Source organism: Dunckerocampus dactyliophorus, chromosome 2, assembly GCF_027744805.1.
Source record: "Dunckerocampus dactyliophorus isolate RoL2022-P2 chromosome 2, RoL_Ddac_1.1, whole genome shotgun sequence".
NCBI classification, from domain to species: Eukaryota; Metazoa; Chordata; class Actinopteri; order Syngnathiformes; family Syngnathidae; genus Dunckerocampus; species Dunckerocampus dactyliophorus.
Window position 1 is genome coordinate 39,193,306 of NC_072820.1, and position 18,846 is coordinate 39,212,151.

The following is an 18,846-nucleotide window of genomic DNA, read 5'->3' on the forward strand; positions in this document are numbered from 1 at the left end:
ATTTCTTATAATGAAATCTATCGTTTTAAAACTTATCACAATTGTCTGTTACATTCTTGGACTGCAATCATGAAAATGACTGTGAATGCTCAATCATGACTGGTAATTTGAGGTTCGTCTGCAAACATAATATATGGGAGAGATTAGCAAAAATACATAATGATAAGTTTGAATCTATAAATAATAAAGTCTATAATTCACTCCAGTTATACTGCGATGGAATGTAAGTCTTCCCTATTTTAATGATGTGGTGGAATGAATCTGGCCTGGCCAATGATTTTTTGATTTTTTTTTTTATTATTTAGCTGTTAAGACGTCTTGCATTACTCTTTCTTGACGTTTGGTAAAAGACTTTCATGAAACTACGCTGACATGCACTGAAACAAGTACACATCAACTTCAAAGTCGCCGCTGTTTTTGTCGGACGCTGAAATGCAAAAACCTGTGTTTACCTCACTAGTCTGTCTCGAAAGCAGGTAATTATTGATTGCGTGCGTGTGCGACTGACTTGTCTGTTTAATGTTTGACGACCATGCAAAGAAGGGTGAGGGGGGTGGTGAGTGTGCCATCATGTCAACCAGCCTCCATCCTAAAAGTGTTGCTCCAAAACACACCTCCTGTCTGTCTGCCGGTGCTCAAATGTTCCTGAACACCTTCCTGTCTCTCTGGCATAAACACACAGCGGAAATTAGATTAATCACGCCAGGAAAGAGAGCCTGTGCTCAACCAAGAATGCACGCAGGACAAGACGCGGTGATGGGAATCAGTTCCCGCTTTCACGTCTTCCCAAAATGATCTCATGGGAATTTAGTAGGAAATCACACAAAAGGAACCGTATTAGGGGCAGAAACATGATGGTCATGATGATATTGCTTTGGTGTGGTTCGGCCGACGGTAGCCTCTTTGTTTTTGCTAAAAAAAAGGTTGTTGATGGACCACCTCTGCGGCATTCAATGGTCCGGGTCGATGTTACAATATCTTTATGATGGTTGTGACAGTCGAGTGACTGAGACAAGTATTGAGCACATAGTGTATTCTTCCGCAGCGCTCGTAACTAGTTCTGGAATGAGTGTCGTGTTTAAGGAGCAAAATTACGTTTTTACAGAATGTCGTAAATCGAGGACCACCTATATTCCCACCAGCTCACATTTCACAAAAAGCTTCTCAAATACAATTTTGAAGAGCGATGTCGCCGTGTGTCTGTGCGTGTGTCGACGGAGCGCTTGGCCACACACAGACAAAAGAAAGAGAGACATCGCTTTGCACGCATTTTCTTTTATATCAATCTCTAAACCATTAAAATAAGATGAACCAGCTTTTTTTAGATCATTTTAGGGAAAACCGTAATCTTATATTCCGGTCAATATGGTAACTGAGGCAAAATGGAGTGCACTACTTGACTGCAACCAGCGAAACACTGTCGCAACTGGTTTGCACTCCAAAGAAGAAAAACATGGGAAGTTGGGCCATACAGTATCTACGCTTCTAGGCCTGGGTCATGCCATTCATTCATTTCAAAACACAGCATCAGTTTTCCACCCATTACAAAGCATCACCTTTTGTTCAAAATCCTTCTAAAGTCTCATTAAAACAGGCTCCACGGTGACCTCGGAGTTGCTTGCTGCTAACAGCAAAGGACTGATAAAGGCAGTTTCCAGGCTTAAAAGCTGCCTGTGATTTTCTTTTTAAGACACTGTGAACAATGAAAAACCACAAGCAACGGCGGGGCGGAAACTGCTCGGAAGTGGCTTTTCAGGATCAGACAGTATCGAGCGTCCTTATTGGCCAGGACTTGGGGAGTTGCCAGACAATTTCACACTGAGTCGATTAAAGTTTGTCTAACGTGTGTGTGTGTGTGTGCTCGTTTAGACTAGTTTTATTAGAGGAAACATTTTTTTTTCCCTTTCTCCTCTGCAAAGTTAGAGTCGGGGATAAATGTTACAGTGTGCACATGTTGGAAATTCGCATGTAATTTGTAACTGAACTAACTACTTCCAGCTATCTGTGGGGAGATCTTTGAAAGTATACGCCTGTAAGCACATTATATATGGCATATAGTGCTGCGCAAAAGTACAAGCACAACATTAACTCACATTAGTTTTGTTAGTTATTTTCTGTTTGTAGTACCTTAGCCTTCGGCGTCAATAGTGATTGCTTATTTCATAACACCCCTTCAAACTTGACAAAAGTGGAAAAAAACAGTACATCAAGCTTTGCATTTGTGTTTGTTAATTAGCAGACTACAGACGAAGGGTGTCATTATGATTCTGGGGGTCGGACAATTAAATTGACATGACAGTAAAAAAACGCATTCTTGAATTTACACCTTTAGCCAGATTCTCACCAAAATTAAATAGGTTCTTCCTTGCCCCATGCATCACCTTACATTTCATGAAAGTCAATTTTGTATTTTTTTTTAAATAATCTTACAAACTGTCTTACTCCTTACAGTTTTACAGTGTCAAAATGGCTCCTGTGAGCAAGAATGGTTTGGACCGGGGGTCAACTAAGTCAGCCATGAAAGCCACATATTTTAAAATGAATTTCCGTGAGAGCCAAATAATATTTTTAAACACTGAATAGAAATAAATGAGTGCATTTTAAGCAATACCAAGTGTATCAATAAGTCTCATAATAAGTCTCTGATTGTATTATTTTGTAATTTTTGTAATTGTATTTGTATTTCTTCTAATAAATAAAATACTTCTTACCAATAATGTGACTTCTGGTGCTGCATGGTTTTGCATGGTACTCCTCATCTTTCTTTAATTTCGCCATCCTCTTCGTCAAAAGGGCTTGCTCTGCAGAATTAGAAGTTTACTTCTTGACCTCTCAATGACCCGAGTAGACTACAGCATTATCCAATAATAATCGAGTTTTGGTGTCTGACCCGGAAAATCTAGGAAGGACAGCTGGCAGCTGGACACCCGCATTGCAGTAGGAATTGGATGCATGGATTAACAGGCATGAGAATGCTTTATGTTTTGAGCGTTATTTTTAACACTGTGTTTTCTGTAATGTTTGACTTGAAAATGTCAGTGGGAAAAAAATATATACACATTTTATCGTGTTAAGAAATGCCAGCGCCAGATGCAGTTGTCAGAAGAGCACCTATACTCTGGTTTAGACAGTATTCTGTCTGCTTAGTTATGCTGACGTGAGCTGAAGCCTTGCCTGGAGCACATAATTCTGTTTACTGGAAGACACGGATATGCATCAGTGACACAAAAAAGCTGTGTTATTAAGCAAACGATATGCAAGCAATAATCATCACTGGATAGTTGGCAACCATTGTGACACATGGTTTATAACCACACCATTAAAATAATCCCGCCACTCGTCTTAATGCATGAAATATGTTATTTGTGTATATTCCAAGGGATTTATCCACAGGGATATCACAGTACACCACACATTTCCATTTTAACAGCCCAATTATGGTGCTGTGGCGACGACGCTATGACATCACTGGGGTCAGGAAGGAAGGAGAATCTGTAATTTGCTCATCTCTCCAACCCATCTTCAGCTTGTCCATCCTGTGTTTAAGGATGGAACGCAGGGCGGGGCCCCCTTGGAACTTCAAGATAAAGCCAGACAAGTAGGCCACATGTGGGCCCTACAGGAACATGACTGCAGATTTTCCCATTTGATAAGCAATCAGTGGCCACATGCATACATACTAATGCACATGAACTTGCGGATATGGACTGGATATGTACTTATGGGTTATTTCTTCTTCTTATTAGTTAATTTGTCACGCTACGCAGGACAGGAGCGTGCACTTCCTGTTCTGCGCCATTATTCTGGCAAGCGGTGCTTCCGGTGTGGTGGAAGGGACTGCCGCTCCACGCCTGGTGGCCGCACACCTGCTGTCAATATTCATTAGTGACGGTTAAAAGACCAGCGGCGTCGAATGCGCGGCGCTGGTTCATTGTTCATTGTCATGTCTTTGTCGTTGCTAGCGTGCGCGGACCTCATTGCCTGACCGGTGCTGTCACCTAACTGAATAGACTTACTTGTTGATATTATTTTTGTACGAGTGTCTTCACAGAGCCTTCTCTCTGTTATTTTTTGTTTTTTTGTGTGCAATAAAGACACGTTTGAATGCACTTCGCCGCCTTCTCTGCATTCTGGGGGTCAAGCCGTCGACAGCTCCAGCCGTCTCGTGACATAGTTCTTACTACTTGGTACTACACTTCTTTACAGATGCACTGATACTATGAATTATGATATGATTTATTTAAAAAAAAAAAATATATATATATATATATATGGATATTTCGGTAGAGCGGAACTTCTACAGTACAGGTAGAAACAACAATTCACAAACACGGTGTCCTGACAAAGAATGTCCAAAACTAAAAATGTCCACCATGGCAGGCAATTACACAGGCAAGAACAGGAAAGAGAGAAGCTGAGCTGGAATCCAACGGCGAAGAGAAACAGGCAAACTGGCAAAGAGAGGCGTCATCATACAGCCTCAAATACAACACGTGAGAGAGAGAGAGAAAAAAGTAATAGGAAACAGGCGAAACTAATCAGAGTGGTGCAGACAATCACAAGAGCGGGCAAGATGGTAAAAGAGGAAAATGTTTTCATAATAAAAGAGGATATACTGTATAAGCTTCTGAGAGCACACAAGTAAAAGTAGTACCTGTTTAGATTAGACACACTTGTTTTCTTTTTGAAGCGCCTTTTCAGCTTGAACAAGATCCGTGTTCATGAATATTAGGAAAACTGCTGCTTTCGAGTGATGGCAAATACAGTCCTCTCTCAGTCTATCATGGTTTTTCAAAACTACTTTTCGTCACATTTTGACAATATCCAATGCTCTAATTCTGTACTTACTGTACTGTATTTTTTTTCTTATACAATGTTTCCATTAGTTTTTACTCTTTATTTATTCTTTTCATAACTGAATAAGCTATTTACAAACTATTACACAGTGTTTATTCTGTCTTTTCCTATTAGAAAATGTTGGCAACAACATGTAAAAAACAGAAAGTGAACTGAGTCGGGGAAGGGGCAGGATTAAATAAGATCTGCTTCTTCCTACTCCTTTTCGGACATGTTGAATTCTAAAGCATGTTCAAAATAAACTAAACCATTACCTTTACCTTTGTTAGTGTTAATAATAATTTGTACAATGAAATTGAAATTGTTTGGTTGTAATATTAGAGGTCTCATGATATATGACAATATATTGCATATCTATTCATTTAATTTCTACTACATTCACTCTTCTGCACTCTGTGTGTATGCTAGCGGCACCGCCTCCACTCACCGAGACAAAGAGACTGTATGATTGACAAAAGGGCTCACCCCCTTCATGCCGTTGGTCTATGGAACAAACGCGCCAAGGTGCTGAAACCAATGAACAGAGTGAACTCTCTTCCTGCCTGTTTGGAGGCGAGCGGCCAGGAAAACGGACACGCATGCACATGGCAATATATCGAGGCCGGCAAAATTATCAAGTTCATTTTCATTTATTGTGTGATTAATTAATTTATTTATTATCATCCCAGGCCTAGCGCCCATGAGACTTTTTTTTTCCTGAATGAGAATTCTTGTCAGGTTTTAATCTCGCGAGATCTTGTGACACCCCTGCCTAATACCGAAAACCACCATCCACCATGTTAACCCATTGACGACCAGCCATGTTCAGAGCAGAGAGCGCCATTGAAACTATCTAAAGAAACCTTAGACTCTCTTCTTTCATCAGAAAAAAAAGTTTGTTTCTAGCCTTTTTGGGTCTTTAGATATAGAATGTAGGGTAGTTTCAGCAAAAACACCTGATTTTGACCAAAAAGCTGTGAAAACGAGCTTTTTCTGCAAAGAAGCAAATTCAAGCAGAGTGACGTTGGGGTCTGCTGGATGTGGGGATGAATCCCTGCTGCTGACCGATCCAGACAGCAGCCACTCATCAGAAGAATCAGGGTCGGGTTCTGAGTCACCCGACTCTGAATTGCTTCCGGTGTCAGGCTCCGGTGTCGCGCCACATGGCTCAGCAACGCTAACCACGAGCTTGTTGCTTCTGCATTTGTGTCTACGTCACCTACGTCACCCATGTCAGCTTCTATCTTTCGAGATGGCGTCACTGCTAAAGGCAGATCCACCACCAGACCAGCTCTGTGACAGTGTTAGCTGCCTGTGTTTTTGGTCTCCGCTCGATTTCTGCATGTGTTTCGCCATTTTCCTCTCTCAACCCACAATCCGTCTTCTTCGTAGTCGCTGCCGGTTGGAGGAAAAGAGAACTGTTTCCTTCTACTGGGACAGAAATACATTCATTGCCTACAAGTCAGAAATTCACACACAAGATGAATAAGACTTTGATCTGTGACATCAATAGACGTCTTTGGCAGTCAACGTGACTTTTTGCCAGTGAGAGAGTTAAAACAGAACACATGCACATGCATGTGTAGTCTCAGTGACTTTGCCACGTCCAAAACAACAATGGCAGACTTTGTGTACACAGTGTGCATTTACAACATGTAATTCTAAATCCATGCAAACACCAACAAAAGGTTATTCTCTGAGGGGATTTTGTGTAACACCAGTGAGGACAAGCAGTTGAATTGCATGTGCGTAGCATCTCTTTACACGGTGACTACTGGCCTGGTATGAACATCAGGTGACAGCAATGTGGTTTGCATACGAAACTTTGCAAAAACGCTCCTCATGTGAACATAACCTAAGAAAATCTCCTGCATAATTGCTTTATGAGAGAGATGCGTCTATGTAGTTGCATTATCAGATCAAACACACAGCAAGGGGATACACAAAGAGCGTCTTTCATGTTGTTGTGGTTTCTGACTGACCACCTCTCACTCACTTGTGGCTTCCTGGCCTTGTACTTGTCTAGTTTTCCCCTCAGCTACACACATTTTTCAGCTTTCCTACCGACCTACCCCAGCGCTGTAAAACCTCTTCGGCAAAAATATTTTTCACCACCTCAAAAAATAAGCGTTGGTGTGCACCACACACATGCTTGCAGTAACATGCTTTCTTTTTTTTTTTTGTCAAATAGCTCGCAGGAAAATGAAACCAAAAAAATAGAGTTCTACCAGAAGGGCATATTATCCAGCCAAGGCTTGTTCAGTTCAAGTCCTTAGACGCTCAGGGAGGCAACAAACAACCCTCATTTTCGTTAAGTTGATTACAGTCTCTGCTGACTTCTCATCAGCCCACAGGAGCTCTCCAGGCCTGCATTTGCTCTCTGTAATGACAAACGTATCCCTTTCACACAACACTGAGTTACAGGGAGCCGCTTTTAAACATCTTTGAACAGGCTTAAGTGGTTAAGGATGTGGATATATTCTCACGTATCCAGTATATTCTGTTGGAAGGGCGAACGAAGTCTTGGATTCGGAGTACATAAGGCTGAATCAGTTCTATAAAGTGAGGGAAGGAGAAGAGGAAAGAGACCATGCACCAGCATGTAAGGGAGAAAAGTGCACATGATGACAAGTTGCATTGAATGATCCTTGGTGATTATACCCAGTGGTTTGGCCCTCTGAATCACTACCATCTGACTCTGAAATTCGGGCTTTTTTTTGTAGCAAAGTAGGGTGGAAAGGATAAAGAGGGTCCGGGGGCCTGGCCACGAGCCAGGCAGTGTCGGTACAGATCACGGCTTTCATGGCTAGGAACGTCAGGAGCGGAGAGAAACTTCCTAAGTGAGAAACACTTCCCTCTAAATAGCTCACACGCACACAAACACGCGCACGCACACACACTGTGCGGGTCTGAACTTCATTGCTCCCAGATGTGGATCCATCCTGTGGAAGGCATGTTCACATTGCTCTTGTGTGTGCTTGTTTGTGTATGTCCATGTGTTGCTGCGTACAAACAGAATTAAAATGTTTGTGCGCCCTAAGATGGAAAAACAATAAAAAGATGTTATTACATGCCTTGTCTTCCAATCCAATCCAATTTTTTTTATAGTCTTGCCGATCCGATCCGATCCTTTTTTAAAAAAAAAAAAATAATAAGCTTTTGTTACAAACACAAATTTGTGGAATTGAATGTGGTAATGAAAAAAGCTCTTCAAAGCATTAAAAACAATGTAACCAAAGTATTGCTGAATGTACTTTTTAATTACACAGCATGACCAATAATATTGTTTGGCTTTAGTAACAAACCTCTGTGAGTCAGATCCCTAATCCAATAAAAGATACAGAACATTGAATAAATAAAGTCCATCCAATAAAGGATACAATTGGAAAAAATTGGGGTGGAAAATACTTTTAGGGTAGGACTAATCATTATAGATCAATTTGTGGTGTGATTTAAAATCACATAGGGGTGGCAATAAACCTGAAATGTCTCGACCATTGGCCACCACGTAGCTCCACCACTGCGTGCGAGCTCCCCGTACAATCAGGGAAACTACCGCTGTAGCTACGGAGCCAAATGTCCAACGTCCAGAACTGTCAGGCGTGCGTGAGAGGCAGGGAGGACTTTCAATATTAGTGCAGACCTGCCAACGTGTATGAATTTGTCTTAGTCAGCATGCAGTTTGAATCTGCTTCTATGCTTCACTGCTCTCCATTTTGCTGCATTTTACTGCTTTCAGTTTCGAGTTCAATCTGTACCGTACAGATAAATAAAGCTCATTTTGAGTGATGTCACCACATTTGCTGTCACCATAATAACTAAAGTAATTATGCCCCCAAACTGCCCCTGCCGTCGGTCTGCAAGCATGATCATATGTTTATATATATATATATATATATATATATATATATATATTTTTTTTTTCGCATTCACTTTAACTGATCACAGGTCCGTAAAGTGCCATCACTGGGTCCAGATCCGGACAGAAGTCCAGATCAAGATGGCTGCCGTAGTATTAGTAGATGATAGTAAGTAATAATGTGTTCCAGGGTCAAGAAGCAATACACACGCATAGTTGCTGAACTGAAGTGTCGTGCGACGTTATTCATACTCAAGTGAGAGTAGAGAGCGCTAACCATTGATGCGACTCTCAATGTTTCAGGGAATGAGGTTTACCAACGTACTTTCGTACACATGAACGCTGACCTCCATCTGTGGGACTTCAAAGTGTGTGACCTCACTTGTTGCACTGTAATAATATGATACTTAATGAAATATAAAACAACCCCGAAAATAAGACCAACCCTCTTTTCCCAGACCCGTTTTTGGAAAAATATAAACATGGATATTTCCAAGAACGCACATTTCCCCCATTCCACATTCACCTGCTGTCATGTGTATTTTGGCCAATCAGAAGCCTGAAAAATCAACCACACCTGACATAATATAATAATAATTATACAGTCATCCCATGGATATTGCGGTTAATTGGTACCAGCTCTGACTGCCATAGCTGAATTTATAAATATTTTTGTAGTTGGAACATAGAAAACCTGTTTATGACCTTCTAAAAATGGTTATAACATTATCACAGCCCTGTAGACATAACATAACACCCCCTAGTCACCTTTATCCTCATAGGACCTAATATAGTAGAGATGATAAGCAGTAATGAGACATACTGTAATAACTCACCGTTAACGTTGGGAAAGTCTTGTTGTGGTATCTCGAATGTAATGTGGGTCGATCGCATGGAATCAAAAAAAGCCCATCGTTCATCCTCAGTGTGACGTTTGTCACTTGATTGATAAACAGGACAGCCAGGCTAACATGAATCTGCTATACATAGACGCACACGCCGACAATACTGCTGGCTTTGTCTACACCACATTGCTTACACTGCTTATGCACCGACATGGATTGTGCGTGTGTGGACACGCGTGTATGCCCTCTTAATTTGCCTAGCAACCGGATGCCAGCTGTTGGAAATGTAATGTCATGTTCTTGAGACCTTAAGTTTTGCTACAAGTAGTTTGTCACTTTAGGAGATAAAAAGACTTCTGTTGTTATTCTTTTACTCCACGCCCTCCCCCCCCGCGCTTTCGTCTCTCTCTCTCTCTCTGCTCGTCCACCATCGTGCATTTGTTGCTAACCGCCGTCCAACATTCTTACATTCAATCGCTTCATGATTGCAGGCTAGCAGTTGCTTCAGATTTGCTTGAGGTCAGCAGACCGCACAAGTTTCACTTTGTCTTCCCCCCAGTGAGGCAACGAGGATGTTGACAACACAATGGCTTCCACTCCCCTTAGAGCACAGTTTATGTTTCGCACTTCAATATAATCCACATATTTAGACCTTTGGGCAAGTGTTTGTGTAACTTGGTGTGTCGGTACGTTAGCAGGCTACTTCCTGGTTCGTGGAGGATGATGTAAGATGACAGGACTAACATTTTTAATACAAGGGCACGAAAAACGGTTCTATCAAGATTCAGAGGGCAAAAAGAAAATATACCGTATTTTCCGGGAAAAAAAGTCTTACTTTTTTGTCATGGTTTGGCTAGTCCTGCGACTTATACTCCGGAGCGGCTTATATATGTTTTTTGTCACACTGACAGCCACGAGGGGGCGCTCTAGGCTATTAAAATACCACCTATTCACGTTACGTTAAGACGCCTATTTAGCCTGTTGTTCTCCATGTTATTGTTATTACTATAACTTGCCTTTCAAGATGAAATGTCCGTTCTTGGTCTCTGATTTTATAAATTTCCCCCCAAAAATGCATTATAGTCCAGTGCGACTTATATTTGATTTCTTCCTTCATTGTGCATTTTTGGCTGGTGCGACTCATACTCCGGAGCGACATATGGTACTGGAAATACGGTACATTTTTCAAAAAAAGTGATACAATTGTGAAGTCCCATGTTGTTTTTTGGTTTTCTGTTCGTTTGTTAACTAACAGACTATTTCCTGGTTCATGGAGGATGACGTAAGATGACAGGACCGTACCATTTTCACTCTTGGGCACGGTGAATGTTTCTATTGTGCCTCAAATTTAAAAAAAAAAAGAAAACAAAAGATAATGAATATTACTGACAAAAGTGGGAAATTGTTTATTTTTTTTATCTTTCTGTCCTTTGTTAATGCGGACTACTTCCTGGTTCACGGAGGTTCTGGTTTGTGGAGATTGACATAATGACAGGGCTGTACCATTTTTCTGTTTTTCCAAGGTTCTATTGTGACTCAAAAGTCAAAAGTAAAAAAGATCAAATAAATGCTGACAAATTTGAGAGCGTCTTCTTTGGCTTTGGCTCATGAATGATGACTTACAACGACAGGGCTGCACCGTTTTTAATTCTAGCGCACAGAGAATGGCTCTATTGTGACTCAAAGGTTAAAAAGATTAAACAAATGCTGCTGAAAAAAGTTAGACATTTGCTTTTGATTGGCTTTCTGTCAGTTTGTTAGTTTGCAGGCCACTTCCTGGTTCATGGTGGATGATAAAAGATGACAGGACTGTACCATGTTTAATTCTACGGCACGGAGAATGGTTCCATTGTGAGTTGAAGGGCACAAAAAAAAGATGAATCATCGAAAAACGTGGCAAATTTGTTTTTATTTGGTTTTCTGTCCATTTGGTAGTTAGTCTACTTCCTCGCTCATGGAAGATGAGGCAAAACAATGGGACCATACCATTTTTTATTCTAGGGAGGAGGGAATAATAGGGACTCGAATGTAAATGATTTGAATGATTTTGTCTGATGGTGCCACAAAATCCAGCTAACAAATAATGTCTAAAAAAACAACAACACACGAGCTATAACCAGGTCATAAAATATCCTATTATTGTTGAAATGATACGATTAGAAATTACACGACAAATTAACGATCAAAAGAACATGTTACCTATAATCAAGTCATGTCATCATACTAATATAGAAATGAAACTAACCAGATCCTTACTATAATTTAATAAAGCCTTTTCTTGCTCCAAATGTCCCCAAAACAATTTTCAATGTGATTTAGACCAATAATTATCTACTATATGTTTATATGATGTTCCTATAAAAGATGTTTCAGGTGGTCACAGGGGGAAATGTAAAAAAAGCAACAGTAGATGGACGTAGTGTCTGTACTATGATAGTTGCAAAGAGAAAAGGAAGGCCCATCGGTTGGAGCTCCCTCCCAAAAAACACAGTTATAAAACGTTTTTTGGGATCCTTATCCTAGCAGCTATACCACCACCCGCGTCATACATTGCCTGAAATAAATCTGTGAGCCACAGTTTTACTAAAGCGGCCTGAGAGTGAAAGGCTGCTGCTCACATTCAGCCTCCTTGAATGCGTGCTAAATTTTAGACTATAACCAGGGAAGCTTTATTTTTACTTCGCTTTTATCCTCCTGGTGTTTTGCTGTGTGTTGTGTGATTTTGTTTTGTCCCGACCCTTGTAATACGAGCCGGAGATGTGTTATGAAAACCATAAGTTGTGTCTTTGGTGTCGCCCTCATAAAACTGAGAGTCGTCTCCATCAAAGCTCAGGGCGCCATAAGCTTTTTACTTACAAACCAACCGCAAAGACCAAACCATCTAAACATGCCTGCTTTGTTGAAATTAGGTAACAGATCTTGCAAATGTGGCGCTTCTCCCTGCTGAGATCCCTTCTTTTGACCCTGTTTGCATGAGGAAAGTTGGCAGGATGTCACTCACAATGGGGGTTATGACATTCCGTTTTTACCACTACAGTAGCATGTGCCTGAAATACACGAGCCAAATCAGGTTTTTTCCCCCCCCATTCCGTTGGCTTTGTTTTATACAATCCGCTCTGGCACGTCATGTTAGGACTTTTTCAGGTGATATGTGGTCTCAGCTTGAGTCATCAGCTATACCTGCAATCAATCAAGAAATATGTCAACACACTAAAACCCTGAATATTCTAGAACCGCCTGCAACAATAATAAGCAGAGGAGCCAACAGCAATAGCCAAGATTTAATGAGAGCACGGTAAGATTATCCGAGGATAACCTCTGATTCCGTAGGCACCACAAATCCTCTTTTTGCCCATTAATGTCTGTTATTCATTGGTAAAAATACAGCACACTCACTAGCCACAACGTTAGGAACACCTGCACACATTCGTTATACGCTGTCAGGAAAACAGTAGTTATGTAAAGTGAGAGTAATGCACAATAGCTGGTCAGTTTAGTTGCAGTATCTCACAAACGTGAGTAGATCTTCTCACATTTCAACCATTTTATAACTAGTAGGTCTTCTCAAGGGACAATACGATAGAAATGAAACTTGGATATACAGTCGTGTCTCGTTTAGCGCCGTGAATTGGTTCCAGACCCGACCGCAAGAAAGGAATTTCCTTGAAGTCGGATCCAATATTAATAAATGGAATATTTTCGTAGTTAGAGCATCGAAAACCTGTTTATGACATTCTAGAGATGAAATAACACCCCTATAGTCACCTTTACACTTGGATTGCCCGATATAGTAAACATAATAATAGAAAATAAGCCATCTTAGACATAAATAAGATAAGATAGACTCACACGTTAGCATTGACAGTGTACTTTCTGGTAGCTACTGTCTCATCAATGTATCGTTACTGACACCTAGAGACCAGTGTAGAATACTACTCTACTGCCGCTCTCCGTGGTTAACGAGAGATTCACGATGCACTTCAATTGCTTTATTAGCTGTGGTCCGCTCTCTACACTGCTTACCGGCCGCTAGCACTCAGCTAACAGTTAATTCTAGGTCAACTCAAATTTCCCAGGCCCCGCTTCTTAAAGGCGCACACAACAACTGACAGAAACTGTATTACACTTCATAACACTTCATATCACATCTGTGGAATGCTTTATATTTGTATTTTCGTGAATTTAGCCATTTTTATGCTTGAAAATGCTTAATTTAGGCCATGAATGTGTACAATTAGCTTAAATATGCATATATATATATATAGTTTTATCTAATATTAGACCATATTCAACCATGAAATTGTGATCATTTATTAATTAATACATTTTTGAAAAACTGCGATAGACTGAGGGCACGATGCTCAAACCGCGATGTAGCAAAGGATGACTGTATTCAGAGTAGTCAATGTACAGTCCACCACGATATCACAACTATTAAAAAGTGCCCACTTAAGTCGACGTACGCTTTTGTCGACAGGCGTTGTAGTATTGTCAACTGCCTCGTTATTGCTCAGCGGCGTGCCACAACACAACTACTGTGTCTAGTGACGCAGCATTAAAATGTGGATACAGTGACTTCCTGCTCAGTGCAAAATCAGCATCAAAATAAAAGTATGCTTGTATTAACCTGAATTTACGCATGTAGATTTCTTGTCATTATTGTCATTGTGACACACAACGAAATTACCGCAGCAACTCGGTTAGATAAGAGTATCAAATGTTGTAATGCCGGCGAAACAGCTGTAACACAACGTGAATGCATCAATTCGGTGACTCTTCTTTACTATTGGGCTGGCTCTAACTCGTAGGCAAACACCACTGCCCCCTATAGTCCAACCCCTCAATAACAGCTCAGGACCACACAGTACTACCGTTGCTATAATATCATATGAATACAGAAGAATCTAAATTAAAATATGCACAAATGGAGGAAAACCATGTCAATGTACAAGCAATGGTTCGTTTCGGTTTTGGTTATGTTGACAACTGTTTGTGTCGACGTCAATCAGTCAGTCGGAGTGTCGTCGAAATAAGCGGGTTCCACTGTACCCTCCAAAAAGAACTCGACACACAGTCACAGTGCATTCATTTCTATAGTCGAAGGTTTTCTTTTTGGTTTTTTACTCTCTTTTGTGAAACAGAAACAAAATATATTTACACATTTGTTTCCTCATAATATTGTGACTTTATTGCATGTTTTTTCCTGTAATATTAAAAATGTATTCTCTTAATATTCTGACTTTATTCTCCTTAATTGTATGACTTTATTCTTGCAGCATTACACTAGTACTACTATTTTAGTAGGTTTGAAAATCCACTTCAATTAGATAATGCTGGAAATAAATAAAATATCCAAAGAGTACACCTGTTTTGGGTGCAAAAATGACTATTTGTGGTTTTAATTATTTTAGAGACCGGTGAATGGATGCGCTATGTGTGGAGACTTCACAGCGACAAAAAGCAGGCCTTTGTGTGCGCTAAAATTGTGTTCAACTTCCCCAAAAAGTTTCCCGAGCTAATTGACTCGTGCCTCAGCATAATTATCATACAAAGCTGATGACAACAAGCAGCTTATGAAAGGGACAAAGGGAACTAATAGCAGCAGTTTGACAGTGTTGTGTGTTACAGAGAGAATGTGAGACATGAGTTGTCTGAGGCTAATGCAGTCTTGTGGTTTCCTACAGTAGCAGCCGGCGCTGATAGGGCCACTCCATCATTGTCAGAGGCTTAATCCACAGATTTAGATCTCTAATAGCAAAGCATAACAATCAAGAAGCCCACAGGGAATTTGCGGGTTCGGAGAGTCCCATGTAATGAGATTACGAGCATATGTTTATGGAGTATTTTTAATGCGGTCTTTCCTTTCTTCCCAGGAATCTGATGCCCCGCACACTGGATGGTCAGATCACCATGGAGAAGACCCCCAGTTACTTCATCACAAAAGAAGCCCCTCGTCGTGTCTTTGCCATGAGCCGCCACACCAAGCTGATAGTGGTGGTGCGCGACCCGGTAACCAGGGCCGTTTCCGATTACACACAAACTGTGTCCAAATCACCGGGCCTGCCGTCCTTCCGGAATTTGGCCTTTCGCAACGCTACCACAGGCCTCATCGACACCTCTTGGAGCGCGGTGCGCATCGGCATCTACGCCAAGCACCTGGAGAACTGGCTGCGCTACTTCCCGCTCTCGCGCTTCCTTTTCGTCAGCGGCGAGCGCCTGGTGACGGACCCGGCGGGCGAGATGGGCCGCGTTCAGGATTTCCTGGGACTGAAACGCGTGGTGACGGATAAGCACTTCTACTTCAATCAGACCAAAGGCTTCCCCTGCTTGAAGAAGCCAGAGGGGAGCAGCAGGCCGCGCTGCCTGGGGAAGTCGAAGGGCAGGCCCCATCCGCAGATCCCCTCAGACGTCCTGCTCAGGCTCAGAGACTTTTACAGACCTTTTAACCTCAAATTCTATCAAATGACGGGTCAGAACTTTGGCTGGGATGACACAGCTTGACACCAAAGTTGTCGGTGGCGAGACACAACATGCATTACCAAAGTTTTTACTGAGAAAAACAGGCCTTACAAGCATTACTTTATCTAAAAATGCAACAATCAGCTTTCGTCAACAGTGTTCAGTTTAGACAGCACAGCATATGCAGTGAGAGGTGCTTATAGTTCCTTCATTTGCTGTACTGTTCTTTCACTTTAAAAGATGCTGCTTTTCTTGCTACAGTATCTCTAATCTGAAATAACCGTGCAGTACATCCACAAAACCATACCCTCATTCAAGTGTACAGTATGTTTCAGAGCTCCTAATTTATAAAATGACAACATATTGTTGAAATGTTTTTCCTGACACTTTTGTATTTGGAATTCTGCTGAAATTCTGACTAAAAATGTTTTATTCTTCAAAGGTGTTTTGTCATATTTTGTCCTTGAATGCCCTGTATCAGGGGTGTCAAAGTGCAGCCTGGGGGCCATTTACATTTGTTTTGTTGTTGTTGTTGTTGTTTTTTTTAAATTGGACCTCCGCTTATTCTAAAATACAACAATATTTTAAAAAGACAACAGCAAAAATGTAAAAAAAAAAAAAAAAGCAGTAATTTTTATGACAATAGAGACAAAATATTAGGAAAACAATATTATGAGGAAAAAAAATAGCATGAAATTTTGTTTAGTATGGAAAAAATGTTGAATATAAGAAACAAATCAAAGAATATGTTGCAATTTTGGGGAAAATTTGGTTGGGAAAGAGTTACAAGATTACAATAATAATGTCAAAATATGAGAATAAAATTTAAATAATACGAAAAAATGTGCTACAACAAAAATATTGGTAAAAATTTAAAAAAAACGCAAAAATGTGTAATGTAAGGAGAAAAAGTTCATACAAATAATACGCTTTGTCACTGACAAGAAAATGTATGCATGCAAGATGGAGATGAGGATATAGGGCAGGGGTGTCCAAACTTTCTCCACCAAGCGCTGCATACTGAAAAATGAAGCGACCCATGTACATATGCAAAGACCTTTTTTATAGTTAAAAAAAAAAAACATCTCAGCTCTGTGGTGTTAAAACTGTAAAAAAAAATCTTTTTTACAGAACATTGCTGGTAAACTATGGTAAACTAACTAATTCATTGTAACATAGTTCATTCAAACATTTGGGTTCATTTGTATTTGGTCAACCTGATATTTTAGTCTCCCACCCCAAAAACGTAAGCATTAGTACAGCACTAAAAGAAAAACGCTGTAATATTGAAGGGATAAAGTTAGAATAACAATATCAATTAAGAATTAAGAATATTCAAAGAAATTGGAAAAAAATAACATCAAAATATTAGGAAGAAAAACATAAATTTGAGGACAATAAAGTCATAAAAAATTAAATGTGGAAAAAAGTATAACTTTATGAGAAAAAAGTATAATAGTAGCATAAAAAGTTTGAAAACAAAAAAACAATCAGAAAAAGAATATAATTTTACAGAATAAAGTCATAATATTACAATAAAAAAGCTAAACTTTTACTAAAATAAAGTTGTAATGTAATATGGAAAAAAAGTATTATGAGGGAAAAAAAATACATTTATAAGAAAAAAAATCACATGACAAAGTGGAAATCATTTTATGCTAAAAAGCCATGCCAGAAAAAAGTACAAAAGTGGTTAATATTATGAGGCAAAACGTGTACATTTATCAGCATAAAGGCATAAAAAGAAAAAAAATACTATGAGAAAAATGTTGAAATATTACAAGAATAAAGTTAGAATATGAAAGTTAAAGAAAGAGAGTAAAATCACAAAAGAGCAATAAAATAAAGTAATAAGAAATTGTCCATCCATCTTCTAGGGTCACAGGGGTATGCTGGAGCCTATCCCAGCTGCCTTTGGGCGAGAGGTGGGGTACACCCTGGACTGGTCACCAGTCAGTCGCAGGGCACATATAGACAAACAAGCATTCACACTTTAGAATCAATTTAGAATCTCCAATTAACCCAACATGCATGTTTTTTGGAATGTAGGAGGAAGCCAAGAAGAAAACCCACGCGCGGGGAGAACATGCAAACTCCACACAGAGATGCCCGACGGAACGTCGAACCCAGATCATAGGAGATCTCCTGACTGTGTGGCCACCATGCTAACCACTCGGCCACCGTATGACCCCATAACAAATCGTAATATTGTAAAAAAACAAAGGAACTTTATGAGAAAAAAGTACATTAGTACCATACCAAAGTTAAAATTTTACTAGAATAAAGTTGTAATACAAGAAGAGAAAAAGCTGAAGTATTATTATGAGAGACAAGTGTTATCATTGGAAAGAAACCTGTAATTTTAATATTGATAAATGTTACCTGAAAAAGTATTATGTACAAGTACAACTATGAGAGTAACATCATAACAACAAAACATGTGATTATCTAACTAAAAAATGTTAATATTCATATTTTGAGAAACAAATATGAGAATAAAGGTTTGATATTAAGTATAATATTATGAGGGAGAGATTGTGACAGTGAAATGGTAATATCAGAGAATCAGAGAAAAAAAAATGTAAACATCAGAGAATAAAGTTGTAATTTGACATAGTAGTATAAGTTTTCAGGGGATAAATAATCAATGGTGTGGCACATCATCACCATCGTCGTATTTTAATGTGAATGTGCAAACATTTATTGGATTTTGTGATTTTTAAATAATATTATAAGATTTTATATGAACATATTCATTGTTTTCTATTATTAATTAAATAAAAACAGCAGCCCATTGGCGCCAAATACAGTATAACGCCACAGAAATAAGACTCAGAATGAGAGCAT

The 18,846-nt window shown here is 39.7% G+C and overlaps 1 protein-coding gene across 1 annotated transcript in view; it reads left to right on the forward strand.

Moving 5' to 3' along the window:
* si:dkey-121b10.7 (heparan sulfate glucosamine 3-O-sulfotransferase 6) overlaps positions 1 to 16,378 on the forward strand; it is a 29,453-nt gene extending 13,075 nt beyond the window's left edge. The window contains exon 2 of the mRNA XM_054768523.1: positions 15,414 to 16,378. Coding sequence (XP_054624498.1) covers positions 15,414 to 16,041 — 628 coding nt within the window. The 3' untranslated portion in view covers positions 16,042 to 16,378. The remainder of the gene's footprint in view (positions 1 to 15,413) is intronic.
* The last annotated feature ends 2,468 nt before the right edge of the window (positions 16,379 to 18,846 follow it).